The sequence below is a fragment of the Fukomys damarensis genome, unplaced genomic scaffold (assembly GCF_012274545.1).
Source record: "Fukomys damarensis isolate Sample0158 unplaced genomic scaffold, DMR_v1.0_HiC HiC_scaffold_38, whole genome shotgun sequence".
In the NCBI taxonomy this organism is placed as follows: Eukaryota; Metazoa; Chordata; class Mammalia; order Rodentia; family Bathyergidae; genus Fukomys; species Fukomys damarensis.
The window spans coordinates 68,987,083-69,006,241 of NW_022900950.1; the positions used below are offsets into that span (position 1 = coordinate 68,987,083).

The window sequence follows — 19,159 nt, forward strand, 5'->3', positions numbered from 1 at the left end:
TCAGGATGACACCTCTCACTGACTTTAAATATCCTCACGTAAGGCTCTGTAAATGCATTTGGTGCTGGTAGAAGCAAAAAGGCATATTTGAGAAAACAGGATGAAGTGAAATAAACTATACTGTCATTTTCTTGGTTCCTTTTCTTTTCTTTTTTTTTGGGGGGGAGTTCAACACGATCTCTGCAAATAGGCTTACATATCTGAAATGAAAATGTAGACAAAAAAGCATGACTATGGCTGTATTTATACAAGAGAGATTATAAAACTTGTTCAACATTTGATTCAAAAAGTTTTTATAATCAGAAATGGAGGAGTGGCTGTCCAAAGATATTTGGACTGTATCTCAGGAAAAGAACAAAAATGTCGTTTATAAAACAAGAATTTTTTTGATGAAATCTACTCTTAGAGGCATAAACAAATTAGACTTGTTATAAGGAAATGCTGGTGATTCTGCTAATAAGAATGAAAATTCATATGCATTTATACTGCAGTAAGCTTTACTCTTTTAGACTTCTGTATTAGTATTTACTTATTTTTTAAAAAAGAATCTGTGAAATGTCTTCTAGAAAAAGAATCTATAAAATGTCTTCTAAAAACTCCACTGTTGTTCATTTTCTAGCTGGCAATTATTTTTTTCTAAATTGGAGTTGAGGCTTTGCTTTAAAAAATATAAACAAAAACTACTGTTGATAAAATATTTACATGGTGATGATTGGTTGAGATCTCTTGCAACTGAGGGTTCCATTTAATCTATTACATGAAGACTCACAAGTTTTCAAGGAGACCTCTGGCATCCCAAACTCTTCATCTTAAATCAAAAGTGACAATTAATATAACCACAAATCCTACCATTTTGAAATAAAATCAACAATTCAAAGATTCTGTTTAATCACTGAAACCAAGAATGAGGTAGAACGTAGATCACCAAGCTACTTTTTCCATAGACCCAGAATGTACAGCCTGTTTTTATTGATAAGGCTGCAAACAGTTTGGCAGCTGCTTCAATAATATGTTATTATCTGAAATAAACGATTGCTAATTCTGGTGTGAGAAACCACAAAAGTTTATCCTGAGTTTGCAGCATCAGATTTGAAAAAGTCACCACGGTGCTAGAAATAGCCTTGAAATCCTTATTATAATAGGCATCTCAGGCAAGGAACCATCACATTTGCCATGGAAAGTCTTCCAGTCTCATCAATTAAATGTGGTAGCGCCAAGAGTTTTTTCTATGTAAAGAGCCTCTAGCTCTTCCAAAGAAGAGTGACGCTCTGTATGGCATGCTCCCCTGGTGATGAAGGAGAAAGAACGAGTTCTTAACAGTTGGGGAAAGTGGGTCTCATTTGTTCAGACTCTTATACCCTGAACTTCAATTTCAGTGAAAAAAAATCCTAATTTCTTTTTGAATTTACTGGTTTTCTCCTTCATTTTCATACATATTTAGCATAACAATTTGGAGAAGGGCAAGCAAGCCTTCTTACTATGGTAAGAAGAGTGAGAAGAGATTTCAATCATTCTGCAATTCTTTCTAACCAGGTGATCAGCCTCAGTTTACTCATTTTTGGAATAATGATGATAATCAAGATGAACCCTAAGGAAGCTACTGACTCATAATTTTAGAAAACTTATAAATGATATGATTTTACTGAGAAAGGACAAATTTAAAATTCAGGCAAACATAAATTATTGTGTTATCAGGAGATATGGTGCATGTGTCTTAAAAGATTTATTTGTGCATATCAGTCTGTGCTACTTTGCAAACTTACACAAAGTGGACCGCTAGAAAACACCTTAAAAGATATTTTTCTTACTTTCACGAACTTCACTGGATAAAGTTTAAGCAGTGGAGATTCTCATTTTGGGCGACTGTTCATCTTCCATGTCCTTATCAATTCAGTCCCTCACGGTGTTTTGTACATTGTACTGTTGAGCTTTCTGTCCTGCCACTTGCGCAGCTGGTCACACAATCCCAGATACCATGGTCCTGAGATGTAGTCAGAGGTGGAACCACATCTGGATGGAACAATGATGGTCTTTCCAAGCACACCTGCACTCTGCTTCGGAAGTCAACCTCATGAGTTAACTTTACCTGGTTCCACTCGCTAAATAAATATCTCACAAATCCTACAAAGAGGCTCTCAGATTGTCCGTGATTAAGGCTGTGATATAGCACCACGTGACCTCTTTCCTTTTACCCTCACCTTCTTTGTTTTGTAGGGAAAGCCCTACCTCTGATCGCGTTTTCTTAGTGTGACATTCATCTAAATATTCCACAGATGGTACCAACCCTTTCTAAAATGAAACCGTAGAGAATCAGCCCACAGTAGCTTAGAATTACACATGACAATGTTTTATATGATTTTTAGAAACAATTTCCTTGCGAATGATGCGATGTGAAGTACCAAGTAATTCCTCAATTTGGGTAAACAATCGTAAGCACCCCGCCCAAATTCACAACAATGAAAAAAGTAAAAAAAGACCAAAATGGAGGCTCTCCAAAGGAAACATTTTTGTGTTGGGGTTTGTTTACATGTTGGTGAGCTAGGTGTCAGCTTTTCCGTAAGTGCCCTCTGGAGGTCTGTAGTACTTGGGGAAAGCCATCAGCTGTAGCATGTTGAAAGCATACTTCCTGCATTTGATATTCTTCAGTACGTTTTCTATGCGGCATCCTTCTCTGGTGAAAGGGGGAAAAGTACAACTTCATGAAACACAGAATAAATAAATATGCTTTATTTGTTCAATGCAGAGTTGCAGCAACAGTCCAAGTAAAAATAACAAAGATTCAACTCTACATTTTCTTTTTCCACAAATGATGATACATCTTACAAAATTAAATCCTAGGCCAGGCCCGATACCATTATTGCCTTCGGAAAGAGATGATTAAAGTCTCTTTGTTCTTAACAAGACATTTAAGGTTTAATAAACTCTTTAAATATAATTTGCTCCACAATACAGGTTCACTCTAGTTTCATAAATATATCTGCCTTTTTATAACTTTTCCACAAATTAATTTCATAGTCTTTAAAACACATTAAAATCTATATGTAGCCCTAAGGATGTAGGTTCTAGGAATAAGGCATTTAATTTATTAAGTCTGGCCCTATAGATTTTTAAAGGAAAGTTTCATCTCTATTTCACTTCATTATTTTAGCCGTGCAACAAAGAGAGGAAATGGCTTTCTGAATAGCCTGGTCCAAGTCTCAGCTTTGTAAAGGAAGAATGCTTGTCCACGGAGTACAAAAGTCACAGGTGCTAAAATCGGAGCATCAAGACACAGAGGAGACCTTGTTAGAAAGAATAGAAAAGTACTCTGAAGGCCAAATTAACCCAAACAATAGTTACAAACAGGCTAATTTAATTACAAAACATAAATAGGCATTCTCTCCATAAAGTTGACAGAAAAGGGAGAAGAACAGCAAAGAAGTAAAATAACAAAACAGGTTAATTTAAAAAACCAAACAGAAGTTTGTATCAGCTGATGGCAACTATGTTATTAGCACAGTGGAAACAAAGTCTGTAACCTCCCAGGTCCTTAGGGTTTATCTCAGGGTTTCAGTGACTTGTGCAAATTCAATCTTAATTTCTTTCCATAAATTGAATGGGAAGAACAGGAGGCTCAGAACTTCAAGCTTTCAGGATTCTGCTCTTTGTTTTAGTCCAAAGACAGTAATTTAAAAATTCTTCTTGAACTAGTTCACAGAGGGAAAACACTTTTCTATGAACAAAAGAGCAAAATAACTCACTAAATGCATAGTACGTCTTGTTTTTTTAGTTTTTAGGAAAAACGAAAACACAATTCAAACATTTTTCTTAACTTCTGTGAATCTGAAAATGTAGAAATATTACAGCATCCCCCCCATAATTTAAAGTCCATTGTCATTGGTAGAAAAGAAAGGAATACAACATAAAAATTATTGGTATTTGGCTAAGAGTAATGCAAGACTTAAAATAAGCCACACAACTAGCAGGTGTGAGCTGACAAGTAGCAAGGCGACAGGATAGAAGTGTCGAGAAGTTGGCTTGTTATCAGTTAGACAGCCTGTTTCAGGGTCGTCGGATTCACTCAGTGCTCCCTGGGTTTGTCTGCTGTTGAACAGGGAGGAGTTAGGGGAGAGAAGAAAACAGTATAGCATTCACACAGTAAGGAGAATCAACCTTTAATGCTCTAAAATGCAACACATTATCTTACACAATGCAGCTGATTTAAATGAACTGCTTATGCTACAGAGCCCCAAGTGCATCCTGAATATTGTCTTTCACTGCACTACATCAACAAAGGTATTTAAAAGATGAGATTCCTTTTGCTTGTGCAAAAGGAAACAGTATTATGAGAATATTCATGTGGGTTGAATCTAAATGTAAAAGGAACAATAAAAGAAGTGTAATAGCGACAGTAAATAAGACTACATGAAGAAAATGAAATGGGTCAGCTCAAAATAATCTGATAAATACAGTTTAGGGAAATAAAACGAGGTTGCCATAAAACACAGGATGTAGTGAAGCAAATGGATTTGTTCGCCACATTTAAACACATCTTCTACTGGTACTGTTTCTATATGATGCATCTAAAATTGTAAAAATGATTAATTGAAATGGTTTGGTCTTTAAAATGAAACATCTGACATGCCATCCTTACCAGTCATGATATTAATTTAATGAAACCCAAACCACTACTCTTCTGTTCACTCAGCTCATAAACCGTGCTCCCTACAGCTAATCTTACTGAGAGAGGGCCAAGTCTGACTCCTCTGGACTCCTGATCCGGACAGAGATTCACACTGTCAAGTCACTCTTCAGAAAACAAAAGACTGAAATTTCCAGATGCTATATTTTCTGTGTAGGTTAAAAGGAGGCTTGGGGAACTTCTACAGTTTTGCTTAAAAGCTGTTCCAATTATGACAAATCTGAAATATACTGATATAATCTGAAAATAACATTCTTTCTCTTCCTACAGGCACATATTATCAGTATTTGGAGCATTCATATGCTAGTTTAATCTCTTTTAGCTCTTCCACACTTTAAAGAGAATACTGTTGGTGTTCTTGTAAAAGTTGCCATGAATGGAACTCCTTAGCCAAAGCCCCATTCGGTCCCTGACAACTTCATACAGCAGTTTTTGACAAGACTCTGACTATATTAGTGGATGAATTGGCAAATAATAGCTATGATCATTTCAAATTTCGAGTTCAATTTTTTTTACAATACCAAATAAACCATGCTGTGCTGTGGGCTGGCATTTCCTTATTAGACCTAAGGACTATGTCACCTAAGACAAACTAGATTATCTGAAAAACAAATGGTTTATTGAGCAAAAGGAGGTTTATTTTGGATTTACATAATTCATTTTTTTCAACTGTGCAAGGGAGATGGCATTTGTACAACTTTCTGGTTATCCTTGGTGGAAAATGTGCAGTAGATTTTAAACTATCAATACTTTAATTTGAGTAAGATAAATCATCTTGACTTATTACTTTCATGGGTTTGAAATCATTATATTATTGTGTAATTCCAGAGAAATAATTTATTCACTCATCCACTCAATATTTTTCAGTGTCTCCTATTAGCCAGTTACTGCTATAACAGAGGGAATATAACAGTCAATAATTCAGACAAAACTTCTGCCTCTATGAAGTTTGCTTTTAGGTTGAATGAGAGGCAACAAAAATAAGAATAACATCTAGCAAAAGCCTTGGAGAAAAGTGAAGCAGGAAAGGAGAACTCTGAGTGTGGGGTGTGTTTGCATGTTCGATGTATGGGTGGCAAGAGACAGAGGGATGTGACGATGCCAGGAGGGCCCAAGAAACAGACAGAACTGAAGGAGGGAATCTCTAATGATGGCCTCCACTGACCACCCTAACTGCCACCACAGAAAAGGACATTAAAGCCCACTGAGGGCTGCAGTTTGATTTTCCCCTGCAAGAACCCTTCAAAACGGTCTTCAAACAGGGACATGTGCATCCTACCAAATGTGTCAGGTGACTCACTGGGGGAAGAGGACAAAGTATGAGACTTAAGTTTTATCAATAAGGACCTCATTCCAGGATATGTACTCTATTAGTAGCATGACTTGCTGAGGCAGCTGAGACCAGAGCACAGACTCTGGGTCAGTCCACCTGTTTCAACCTCCTTTGTCATTGCTCCTCCTTTGTCAATTGAGTAGTTTTAGGCAAGTTAGTCAACATCTTATACCCCAATTGCCTTCTCTTTCTAATGGTGGCACTGATAATAACAATACTAATAATAATACTAATAATACCTATGTCATAGAAGTACTGTGAGGAAAAATGTTTGTTAATAACTACCAAGACATCTGAACAGAAAAATACATAAAAGAAGCATTCTATAACAGTTATCATAGTATCATTTCTTTATCAAAAATTACACACATCTTGATCGTACAGCTAGAAAACTTTTTTGCCTTATATATATAATAAACAAGGCTACAAGCTGCAGATCGAGCCCACTGGTTCTTAAAAATGGAGGAGCAGAGAATCAGTGGAAGTTGTTAGAAAATGCTGAAAAAGTCTTACAACAACTGCCCTTGGCCCAAGTACAGGGTATTAATTTATATCACATAGCATATTTCTTACAATTAGCAAAGCACATTTATGATATTTGAGCTTGAATATTGTATACACCTTCCAAGCAAATATTGATAAGTTCAAAATATTTTTTGGAAGGAGAAATTTTATAATTAAACCAATCTGTTATTTATTAACTGCTATCTCTGGAGGTTAGAATAGCATATTAAAAATGCTTTGCACATAATCATCCTATTATTCAGCTGGACTTCAAAGCAACAAGATTCTTGGGGTTGCCATAGAACTTAAAGTTTGAAATCCATGACTGATCACAAAAGCAGATAAATGGTCTTGGGGCTGCCTCCTTGCTTCCTGCCAAGAATAGCAGAGTCTTTTCTTCATGGCCACAGATGAATTTTAAGCACTGAACACTGGCTAAAAGCAAAGGATTCATTAACCAATGGTATTAGTAATGTCTTCACCAGAGTATAATGACAAATAATTACTTAATGTCTGCCTTGAAAGGTTCTGTGACAATCCAGTGTCATCAATTTAGCTAGCACTGACTTGTAGATCACCATGGAATAAAAATCCCAATACTGTTTCTGGGGGAAATAAGACAAGATCAAATGTTTAAGGGCAGTTGCTGAATCTGTAGGATAGAAAATGATCTTTTCTTCAAAGGATTGTCAAGGTGATTACTTAAAAGGTGAACAAATAAAACGAAATGTCTCACTTTTAAATACTTCATTGCCTACACGAGGAGACATTTCCTTAAATATGTATGACTTGATGACATTTGCTTATTGAGACCGCTTTTGTGTTAGTGAAAGGTTGTGAGCACCCTTTGCAGATATCCTCTGAAATCATTCTTCATACAAAGTGAGAGCTCTCCTAACTTCCTTTATTGAATAATGATTAAGAGTTTTGATATTCAATGTTCAGGTCCTTTAACCACTGTAGTTCTTCAAGTTTCCCAAAGGAAAAATACCAACTGAAACTGCAATGCAAAAAGTCTTTCCTTAGAACTAATAAGCTGATTTCCTCCTGTGCTAATACGAGACTACTTCCTATTTAATTACATGCTTCAAGTTCAGCAATATGGGCATACCACTATGAATTTTATGAGTCAAGACTGCTAATATCTTACAGAGATTTATTTGACTTAACATTCATCTTTGGAGGCAATATTAAAAGGACCTGAACTGTATTGGAAATCAAATTGGCAAGTCTATGTAAAACGAATATAATGCAGATCTGCTATTAATAAGAGCCTTGTGATTGGTCGGAGAAATCACAGGATCAGAGATGCTTACATGTGAAAGTGACTTTTAAAAATCTTCTCGTTAAATGTATACCTTTAATAGTGGAGGAAATAAATTTAAAAGTTTTTCTTATTCTCCAGCAATTAGTAGAAAGGAAAGGTTCTGAAGGATACAGTTTCCCTGGTTCACAGATTGCTTATATCATACTCCGAGATAAAGGAAGAGGATCTTTCATCATTTTAGGTCAAGGTCCATGAAATTAGATGATTCAATATACATTTAGATGACAAATTATCTTCCAAAAGTTTCCGAGTACTCAGTTTATAATTAGAATATTAAAAGTAGATTTCCAGAACTTTTCAGAAAATGAGCAGCCATTTAAATGTAGGGAAATTATTACAAAAGACTATCGAGTGTGATATAATTTCCCTTAGCCTAGCACTAAGAGTGGCCTTTATGACCAGATCACCAGCCACATTTAAAATATCTTCGGCTTTCCATCTGCATTTCAGAATCTAATTTGGAATACGGTATGCCAAATCCAAGATAAAGAAATTACTGGGAAAGACATAAAATAGCATCACTGCTTTGAACATCCGGGTCACAGACTATTTCTCTTAAGTGTGGGCAAATCGGCCACAACAGTAAGATAACCATGGGCAATATTGAGTCGATGCCCACCCGGAAGAGCTGCGAGTCTCACCGTGGGGCACTGTCTGTGATTCTGGACAAGAATCTCTAGGTTGAGGGATGCCATAAAGTGGAGAATACTACTGCATCCATCCAGATGATGATACAAAAACCTGGCATATCAGAAAGGACTGATGTCACTGAAAATGGGAAAAGTTACTTGGATTGGAGAAGATAAAGTTTTATGATCAAGTAATTTTTGATTTCAAATAGACAAATGCTGTGTAGTCTAAGGTATGGGTAACCTTGGAGAACAAGGGAAGTGTGTAGAGAAATTTGTCCTAGGCATCAAAGCCACTGTGACAACTGCCTTCTGGATATTTTATTCATTCTTTAGAAATGGAAGGACGGGCCGTATTATTATTTCCATCAGCTCAAAAGGGTTGCAATGTATGATCAAGTATCGGGTGAGGACTTTTATCCCTATCTTCTCAGCGGAAAGCCATATTCCTTTCACATTGTGACCGGAAGGCACATCTTCCTGCTACTGCTCAGAAGCAGGAAGATGTGGCTCTTTTGCGGCTGCACGATTAGATTCAGTGACCTCTGAAATTACTTTCTTCTTTATTTTCCTGTGATTCTTTGATCCTGTTAACACGTAACTGCAGTACTCCAGAGATGCATAACTTTTCTACAAATAGAACGGGTGACAGGAAACAGTAGGGTGGGTAGAAGGAAAACTCATGAAATGCTAAGGATGTTGATGTTCCATTTGGTCTCGAAAGTTGTCACTGCTCACTCTTATCAATTTTGAATTTCAATTTTGATAATTAAAGGAAAGCAAAGCGAAAGTGATCAATTTAACTGCATCAATTTCTTTTTGATATCACTCTTTGCCTCATTTTCATGGTTTGGTGTTATAATGTTCCTAGAAAATGGAAGTATCTTCTCATGGGGGATTCAAGGCTTCACGTGGTGACAATTTCAGATGGTGTCTAAACATTGTTGTGAAGGAAAAGAATGTATATACACCCAGAATCACAAGTCAAGGACAGGTCAGAGGGGCCTGGCATCAAATCCAAAAATGGTTTGCTATTTAAAAAAAGAAAGAAGGGAAGGGAGATGAAAATAATGAGTTAACAATCTAATTACTTCCACCAAATAATTGGCAGAGAGTTAATTCCAGTTTCCCTTTTGAATTTTAGAATGGAGAATATTTTGATAAAATCTAGAAAGAAATGTCCTACATGATTACAGGACCAAAGAAAAACTAGGTAAGGTAAGAGAGCTTAAGGTTGGATATATTTGGATAGTTATTTGAAATAATAGTTATATTTGGTTATAGTTGTTTTTAAATATATGTGAGACATGTGGCTAAATGAATTTGATATATCCACTTGTGGCTTGCTCTGTATTTTTTCTTCTGCCTCATATTCTTTGAGGTGGTAGTTTAAATCATGTGCCCCAGGGATTTTAGCAGAGCTGAACACAAGTACTGCCTGAGCTAAATAGATTTTCCTCTCTTTCCTGATGAAAAAGGTGAAATGTCCACTGGGAAGAGATAGCACAGAGTTGAGAGGAAAAGGGGAGAGGCAGAATGAAGGGGCGGTGAGGAAGAGTGTGAGGGGTGACCGAGATGGACAGAAAGACAGACAGACACCAAGGGTTATGGCTGTGTCTAGGTCTCACTCCAAGTGGTCACAGGTGGGGCTTTTCAGAGGTGGCTGGATCTAGAGTGTGATGCTGGGATTACGGGTATGTGATTCCTATATTAGTCCACTGATTGGTTTGGCACAGTTCTGGATAAGAATAAGGGTAGAAAGAGGGTCATCCCTTGTGGCTTGCTTTTGCTGGCTTCTGCCTGCCATGAATGGTTTCTCCTCTGCAATGCCAATCTGCAATGCTGCCCTGCCTTGGAGCCAGCTGACTATGGACTGAAATCTGTACAAATTGTGAGCCGAAATAAATCTTTCCTCCTTAAGTTTGCTGTTGGGTGTTTGTCCCAACAATGACAAAAGTAGTTAAGACACACAGATAGTGGTGAATGGGTGGAGAATTAAGGGGCAAAGGTGGGGCCAGGAGGGCAAGTCTTTCACATCTTTCTGTGTGCCTGGTGAGAAAGGGCCACAGGAGAGGAAGGGGTACAGGGTGCAGGGGTGAGCCTGTCCCCGAGTTGTGGGCTGACTTTACCAACAATTCTTGGATTTTTTTGTATGAATTTCATGCAGTGAAATTAAGGGGCTTGTGGCCTCCATGAGGAATAGGAAATGACCACAACAGAGCTGGTGACCAAAACAGATAAGTTCGAAGCCAGAAGCTGAAACATGGAATGAAGCTTCTTTAAAGAAAAAAATTTAAAAGCATCCATCAAAACTAAAAAAACATACATTATAGATCACATATGAGCAGAGAATTTCTGAAAGAAGTACGTGGATACACACCTAGAACTTCTCTTCTAGTTGCTATATAATTATGCTTTGCTTTGTAAAGAAACTCCAAATGATGACTCAGTTCGAATTATTTCAAAGGAACAGTGAGAACAAAAGAAAAAAGAGATCAGTCACTAGAACATTCTGCAAATCTGTTTGCTGTTCAAGTTTTTACACATATAAACAACCACTGTCCCACTGCTGTAATCTGTAACTCCCTGGAGTTTGGGATAACTTTTATCCCTCAGTTAAGAGGAAATTAATATGCACAAATCTAAGGCTGGTGCTTCAAGTTTTGATAAGCCCAGCCAGAGAACAATGATGTAAATTCATTATCACCTCACTTCCCTGGTGGGCAGCTCCCCTCCCTGAGAGCAGTGCCACTCCAAGGTTGCTCATAATAAAAACAGAAAAACATGTGCCGTTAGCTTACAGCCTACTTTATCCGGAAAGTGGTGTAGGAAATTGGGATATCAGATATCAGTAATGATGGATAAATATTTAAGCGCGAGTAATGTGAAAGGAAATCAACTCAGGACCTTCTTATTGCCCTTTGTTAAATCTCAACTGCTTCCCTTTATATGCACGTTAACATGAATCCCACAGGATTATTGTGGGAAGTACGTAGAGGCAGACAGCACACTCTCATTAGTAAAAAGGAGTAAAGATATATATTGAAAAACTCCCTCTGCTTCCCTCATCTTGCTAAATCTCAGTTCTTATGCAGACTGGGTGTACCCTGACCAGCTCCGCAGCTCTGTCTTGTTCATATCTGGTCATCCTTTCTAACGCTGAAATGTTCTTTTGTCTCTTTAATGTTGAGCTACCCGTGATGTAGAATGCCCTTTATCTTTCCATACAAATACTTTTTCTAGTTCAATGATTTCCATGACTTTGCCATCATTTAATACTGATGAATCTTAATTTGCCTCTAGAGTTTAGATCTTTGCTCTGAATTATGGAGACATATACTGGATCTCCAGTTAGATGCCCACTAGGTATGTTAAGTGAACAAGACTAAGGTACAGTTTGGGTCCCACCTTCACTGCTGTCTCCTCACATCGGGTCCTTCTTTCCTATCACAGGAAATGACATCTCAGTCTTCTCAACGCTTCTATATTGTTTACACCCCACACCCATCATCGGGCCACTGTCCCCTGACTCGCACACTAACAGAAACTGTTTTGCTACCTTTCCCTCTGCTAAATTATACTAACTTCTAAAATATCCATTTGGACACAAAACAAACCAACCAATGCAAGACTGTAGTTGCATTCTTAAAGCATTTCCTGCATGGATTCTGTAGGATGCAAATCCAGCTGCATCCAGCTGCCCTCAGAGGGTAGGGCTTTTCCACTAGCGGTGGTACTTAACCATCTGCAGGGAAGTAGAAATAGTTTCAATCACTCAACATCAAAAGACCAAAGCTCCTCGTCTCAGGATGTTTACCTTCTCTTGCTATGAGGTTTTAGGTTTTCCAAGTTTCTACTCACTCCCACCACCGCCTCTTGTAGGGCACTGCACACTGTTGGATGAATCCTACCAAACTCTCTCCGGGATGAGATCCCATCTGTGGTTTTGTTGCACTGGAAAGGAAGGGGCTGGATAGTGGACACCCCACTCCCAGTATTGTGGCTTCTCACACATTCACCCTGACCCACTCTTTGAAATTAGACTCTTCAAAAGAATCTGTTCAGGATTGTTGCTCCTAGAACTATTAGAAGATACATTATCTCCCCTAGAAGGATAGAGTCACTCTCTTTTCTTCAATTTCTATTTCCCAATTCCTCCCTTTAAGCCCAATATTCCATGAAAACAGCCTGATTTTGCTTTTTGTGTTATCCACTCTTAAAATGGAAGGCTGATGAAAATATAGGAGAAAGAGAGTAAAATACATGGGATAATTTTAAGGTTTAGTTTTTGGATACAGCAAGTACATGGCTACAAACATTGATTGTATCATTACTAAGCAAAAGGCATAATATAATTAGATGTATCAGGACAACTAACCCTCAAGCTCAAAGTGATTTCCCTATCGTTACTAATCTATGAGCAAAGATACAAGGATCAGGGAAGATTTCTCAGAAAAATAAACTTTTGTATGGATACCAATGGCTGAATAGTTTTGATGACCACTGGCTGGTCATGGAGGAGTGAAAACGATACAAAGGCGTGGAAACCAGAAAATCACGCATGGATTTAGAACTGGTCCATTGCCTGCTTTTGTTATAATGATAAAGAATAATAGAGTAGCACAGAAATGAGTGGAGGCAAACAAATGAAATGTAACGTTATTTTCTTTGTTGTTGTTGCTGTTGCTTATCTGTTTTGTACATTTTCTAAAATAAGCACATATTACACAAAAAAATACTGAACTACTGTGCTTTAAACTGAAGTGGGGCCATGTTGCACGTTTGCTCTGGTGACAAAAACCCTCAGACCCCATTTTCACGGTGGAGGGTGACCAAACGCAGGACTGATGAGCACTCCAGTGCTGTGATTGGTGCCACAGGACAGCACCTGGCAGCAATGAGCAGGACAGCTTGAGCCAGGAGTGTGACAGGGATAAAATAAACTAGAAATATGGAGACCAATTAGGAGGCTATTACCGTAGTCAAGGCAAGAAATGATAAGGGATTCAACTGCGTGGGAAAGAGAAAGGTGGGGAGTTACAGTTTTTGAAAACAAGTAGCCTGTGAAACAGTATGAGTGAAGTTTAAATAGAAAATCAGGGAGCAAAAAAAAAAGGTTTCAGATTTTAGGGCCACAGTGCATTTGATTTGCATATGCTATGTTTAATGCATTATTTAGAGGAGAAGGAAAGGAGGGGAAGAAGATGTAAAAATAATTAAGATGTGTTATATACATGCGCCAACTCCTCACAATGAAGGTAATCATTATGTTCTACAAATATGTACTACAATCATGTATTAATTAGAAAAAAATTAAAAGCCTCGAGAAACTGTTAGATATGTATAAGAAAAAGGTAGGTTTGGACCCTATGTGCACCATATTTCTATAGCCTAGCTTTGAAAGTTTCATGCAAAACACAGGCTCGAGAGATGAAATCACCTGTGCAACGTGTATGTGATGACGGAGACAAGAGCTGAAGGCAACAGTCTGGCGAACACTGGCATCTGTAAGCCTAGAGAAGAAGCAAGCACACGGCAGACGGGGCAGAGAAAACAGCCACAGATTCAGAGAGAGGCTCTGACCAATATGACAGACACTGCAGCTGAGGCCAGGAGGTTACAACACAAATGGAGGTCGTTGGACTTGATGATTATGCAGCGCGGAGCCTCTGACTCTCAGCAGAATTTTAGGAGCAGCTGACAGAGGAGTGTGGAAGGGTGGGAGGCAACATTCTAATCTGTTTAAACTACTGTGTTCTGAACACTGGCAGAGAAAGGAAGGAAAAGAGCACAGACCCTCGAAGGGCCAGACGACGGATGGAAACATTTTAGGGTACATAAAGAGCGCTTACGGGCCCAGAAGAAATGGTAAAGAGGAGTGATTAAAGAAGGATGTGGGATGATGAGCCATCTTTCTCTTTTTCAGAGAAACAATACTGATTGAGGTTTAGCCACAAAACAGACTTTCACTGTATACTAAGTCGTTGGTAGGTCAGTATACACACAATCTCAACACATTTCCTTATTCATCTGAATTGGAGCCTGAGGGCCAGTCTCCAGGGGTAGGGTTGAAGGAGATGTAGGAAATTCATGAAATGAAATTCGAACTTTCCACAACACATTATCAGTGTATCGTAAGAAAATAAAGCTATCTAGTGCATTTTTAAATGCTCACATAATTTTACTGACTCAATGTAAAATAATCATTTAAAACAGTTTAACCATGATTATTTTAGAGTGCATTTTTCCTTCCCTTTAATTTATACTAACCACTAATATCCTTTACTTATATGGCCTTAGATTTTATATGTGACATATTACTATCAATTGGGAAAGCCTATATTGCTGAACATTATATCTACTCTGAGGTAATAAAGAGTCTTAAAAGATGTCCTACTATTTTTCATTTGACCAGGCAGCTACTTCTTCAATGCTTTGACACTGAGTATTGGTTTTCTTTTCTAAGGTTGGTCAGTATTATCCCACTATAAGTTACAGTCACTTGAACATAATTTTTCATGAGTCTTTTCACATTTCTGATCTGTACCTTTCAGCTCACTTGAAAATACAGAATAGAGTTCCATGAACATAGTATTTCCCAAGATAGCTATGATTATTAAATAGGTGGAGGGAAAGCTGGCTTTAAAATCTCAAATAGAATTTCTAGTTTGCTTAACTTAGTCGAGAAATGTAGAGTATGTGTGGGTATGATCAAACAATATTTAAATTTTTAAGTTATTGCATTGAAAGCCACATTGCCACTTCAAAATACTCCCCCTCATTTTGAATATACTTATCCCATCTTTCCGAAGCAGTTCCAGAAGTCCTCCTTTCTGAGGGCTTTAGTTGTGCTGCTGTGCCTGCCTCTGTATCTGGAACGGAAACAGACATCTACCTTTCATGGGCATTTTAACTTTGGAAAGAGCAGAAGTCGCATGGTGTCTGACCTGTTGAATGAGTTAGATGAGGACACACACAAGCCTGACTGTCTTTGGGTTGGCGCTTGGCAGCAGAACTCACTTTGTTGATCACAAGAAGATACTTTCAAAGGAGGACTTTTAGAACTGCATCAGAAAGTGGCAAGAACGATTGGACAAGTGTGTCCGAAGGGAGGAGTATTTCCAGAGAATCAAGGGATGTCTTAGTTTTTACTCTTCTTAAAGTTTAAACATTCACCATATTCCGTATTTTGATCACCCCATGAACATTGCACTGAGCTTTAGGTGATATGGATATAAAAACAAGGAATGTAAATTTTCTGCTTTCCTGAAATGTATATTCTGGTCAAAGAGACATGGAATGAGAAAATAAATACAAGTTTTATGCTATGGACTACTAGAAGCTTGAGGAAAAATAAGTGAGGGTAAGCTTGAAGAAAAGTAAGTTTGAAGTCATTAAAGATTTGGGATTTTTAGTTGGACTGGTAAGAAAGAGCTTTTCTGAGGAACTGAGTTAAAGAAGGAACATTTTCTAAATGACTTTAGCCTATGTTTTTGGTAATAAAAAATCTATGAAATCATATCCTACCCTGCAAACTTTGAGAAGGGGTGTTATGCTCTGATCCCCATCTTTCCCATGTCTAGGTTCTGGAAAAAGTTATTTTTTTTTCATTGAGTTTATTGGTATTTTTTAGGTATACAGTACAGTTACATTCATTATTGAGATCTTGTACCTTTACATGACAGGTCTTGTTTCTCATTTTTTCCACATACCCCTGCCCTCCCTTCATCCTCTCCACCCTCCCCTGTATACAAAGACTTTGTTTCCATTTTTTCCTTTTCTCATATTTGTTCTTTTCCCTCATTTCCTTTCCCCTACCCTTCACACTTCCCTTACACCTTGAGCCCTTAGGAAAGAGTTATTTTAGTATTAACAGCAAGTGTGATTCATTGCCACTTCAGTATTTATCATAAACCAAGGAATAAAATTGACAAGATGACTGGGAGGGACAACTGAATTATAGAAATAGTTTTTGTTGGTTGTAAAAGATGTTTTAAAGCTTAATTAACATTAAATTATACTACAATCAAAGACAACAGTAAACCACCAAAACTAAGTGTTGGCTCAAAGGACCGAGGGTTGCCTTTGCCTTGGGGTGTCATGGGCATTTTCAAGGAAGCCAAGAGGAAGATTAAAAGATGTTTAGAGGTGGCAGAGTTGACACAAGACAGTAATAAACTCCGGAAAAGGAAAGAACAGCATGAGCAGGGGAATTTTTGAAGAAAAAGGTAAAGTTGAACACAAGGAACTGTGAGCAGTCCGAACTGACTGCAGCCCAAGTGTGATAAGAAGAGGGAGCGAGGAGGGAGAACAGGCTGACTGACCTTGCAGTGACAGGTGCCTCCACTCCAGCCAAGACATTACTCTGTAGGTCATGGGAAGAGACATGCTCACTGCTGAACATTAGGAATGAACTCTGAGGCTACGTAGAACAATGGAAACTTAGGGACTACCGAACAGGAAGCAGTTAAGAAACTACTGCGGTGGTGCTGGCCAAACACAACAGAAATTTGGATGAAAGCAAGACAAAAAGAAGCGAATGAAAGAACATAGATGGAAGATGAACACGGCAGTTAATTCCCATTCTTGGAGAAACCACTTCCTCAGAATCAACAGACAGACACAGCGATTGTAACATAACATGGCGGACACAGTGCATTTTCCTCCTTTCCTGTCCCCTTTTGTAACTATCTTTAAGCAGATAATCAGACTGAGTCTCACAGTGCCATCATTTTTGACACCTGCTGCAATGCTCTGCCATAATTCTTAAAATAGCCCTGTAGTTTGCCAAACAGATGGCTATAGGAAGAGTATAAAATATCACTCAGAGACAATCATGGTAATTGCTTACAGTTAACTTTTTCTGATTAAAACAAAAAGTATTTCAGTAGTTCTGTTCTAGTAGAACCAAGAGAATTCTAAGGGCAGCACAGCTTCTTTTTCTAACAATTTTGTTTGTGCTTTGCTGCACATCAGTCAGAAATCACATTCTGTATCGACCATTCTGTTCAATTGGGCGAGACACAAAGACACAGAGCTTGGAAAGGAGTATTTTTCTCACTTTTCTCTTTTGTGTAAGCTCCCTCTAAATTGCTAAAAGCTTCTCTTCAACTTAGATTGTTCGCTTAGAAGAGACCCTTAGAGATAGTCTGATCCAACCTCTTCATTTTTCAGAGGAGAAAGCCAAGGCCTCCAGAGAAGGCACAGATCTCATTAGCAGTCTATGGGGTGCGGAGCTGTGACTGTGGGCAGAACAAGCTGATTAATGATATTCCTCAGCTCCCACAGTGGAACGGAATCTCTCTCTTCTCATGCCCATTCCTGACACTCACTTGCTCATCCCTGAGATGTGTGCACTGGCAGAACATGCAGTCCAGCTCATTCCCTCACAGAAGGCTCCTGGGAGAGGAAGAAGAGCAGAAGACCATGCTTGTACGACTCCAGATCTCTCTGTTCCTCAGAAATCTCCATGGCTCTGAATCCCTTCTCCCTGAAAATTATGCTCTGAAATTAGCTGTTCCAAACCTGCCACTGTGGCTGCTATTGTATTAATTTAGAAGCCACTGAGAATTCTAGGATATGGAAGAAAGGAAATTAACCCTCATTCATAAAGCATCAGCTGAGCTCTCAAGAAGTTAGTCATAAAAATTACTATCATGCGCTGACTGTTTCACAAGTGCTGATCACTTCATCTTGGTGATCTCCTTTAGCCTTCCGACAACTCATGTGAGACGGGCACAAATATCCATTTTGCAAATGGGAAATCACAGAGATTTTAGGTTACAGACCCAAGCTCACAGAGGTAAAGACAATTTCAGTCTGATTCCTTTTGAATCTTAACTGTATGTTTTTAACTGTGCTATATTTTCTTTTTCTAAATTCTTTATTATGTACAAATCTATGTGGAATTGTAATATACATATATGGCCATACAGTCCACTCAGGACAGCTTCAGCACGCCTAGAATAGAGAAAGCATGTAGCATTCTCTATAAAGGGAGTACAATTTTTAAATCTAAAGAGCTATTGATGTGCTCCTAACCTTAGGTATCCCGGCACAGCCCCACTTCATGCCTAGTGTCCCGGAAAGTTTAGATGGAGAGATGGAGGAAAGACACTGAGTGAAAAGATACAATATTAAGACAAGTAAAGAAGAGGCAAGCAATGATTTATGGTGTTGTTTTCATGTGCTGCGTGTTTGCTGTATGAGTAGGGCAGACAGGTATTGATGTGACAGGAAAGTGATGGATGAAGAGAAGCGGGAATCAGAGAGGGCAAGACCTGATGAAGAAATGAGGGGCTGAGGTAGATCACCAGCAGAGAAGTTTGATCTGACAAAGAAAAGCCCTTGTAACATGACAGGGCCCTACATTTGTGTACAGAGGTTTCTTAACCAGGGGGCTACGTCTCAGTATTATAAACTGTAAATAATGCAAGCACGTCACCTACAGAACACCATAGCTTAGAAATACAACACACTGGAGAGTTTGGATTGTTTCCCCTGATGATCACAGGGCTGCCTGGGTACAACGTCTTTCTGCCTTTGCAGAAGGGCCTGGTACTGAGAAGGAGACTGGTGTCACACAACACTAGGCCAGAAAAGATCACAATTCCCAATTCCCAAATGAGAAGTACAGTTCCTACTCAATGTATATAGCCCTGTAAAGTAAAAATTCATAATCTGAA

General features: G+C 38.4%; 1 protein-coding gene across 4 annotated transcripts in view; it reads right to left on the bottom strand.

Moving 5' to 3' along the window:
* Positions 1-562: 562 nt before the first annotated feature.
* Positions 563-19,159, bottom strand: part of Inpp4b (inositol polyphosphate-4-phosphatase type II B) — a 943,087-nt gene continuing 924,490 nt past the window's right edge. For 2 of the 4 annotated variants that reach the window (XM_010639877.2, XM_019209904.2), the window contains exon 19: positions 3,834-4,083. In XM_010639877.2, coding sequence (XP_010638179.1) covers positions 3,909-4,083 — 175 coding nt within the window. In that variant the 3' untranslated portion in view covers positions 3,834-3,908. Of the gene's footprint in view, positions 2,672-2,716; positions 3,250-3,833; positions 4,084-19,159 lie in introns of those variants that run through there. The other 2 variants (XM_010639876.2, XM_019209903.2) reach the window with 2 other exon arrangements.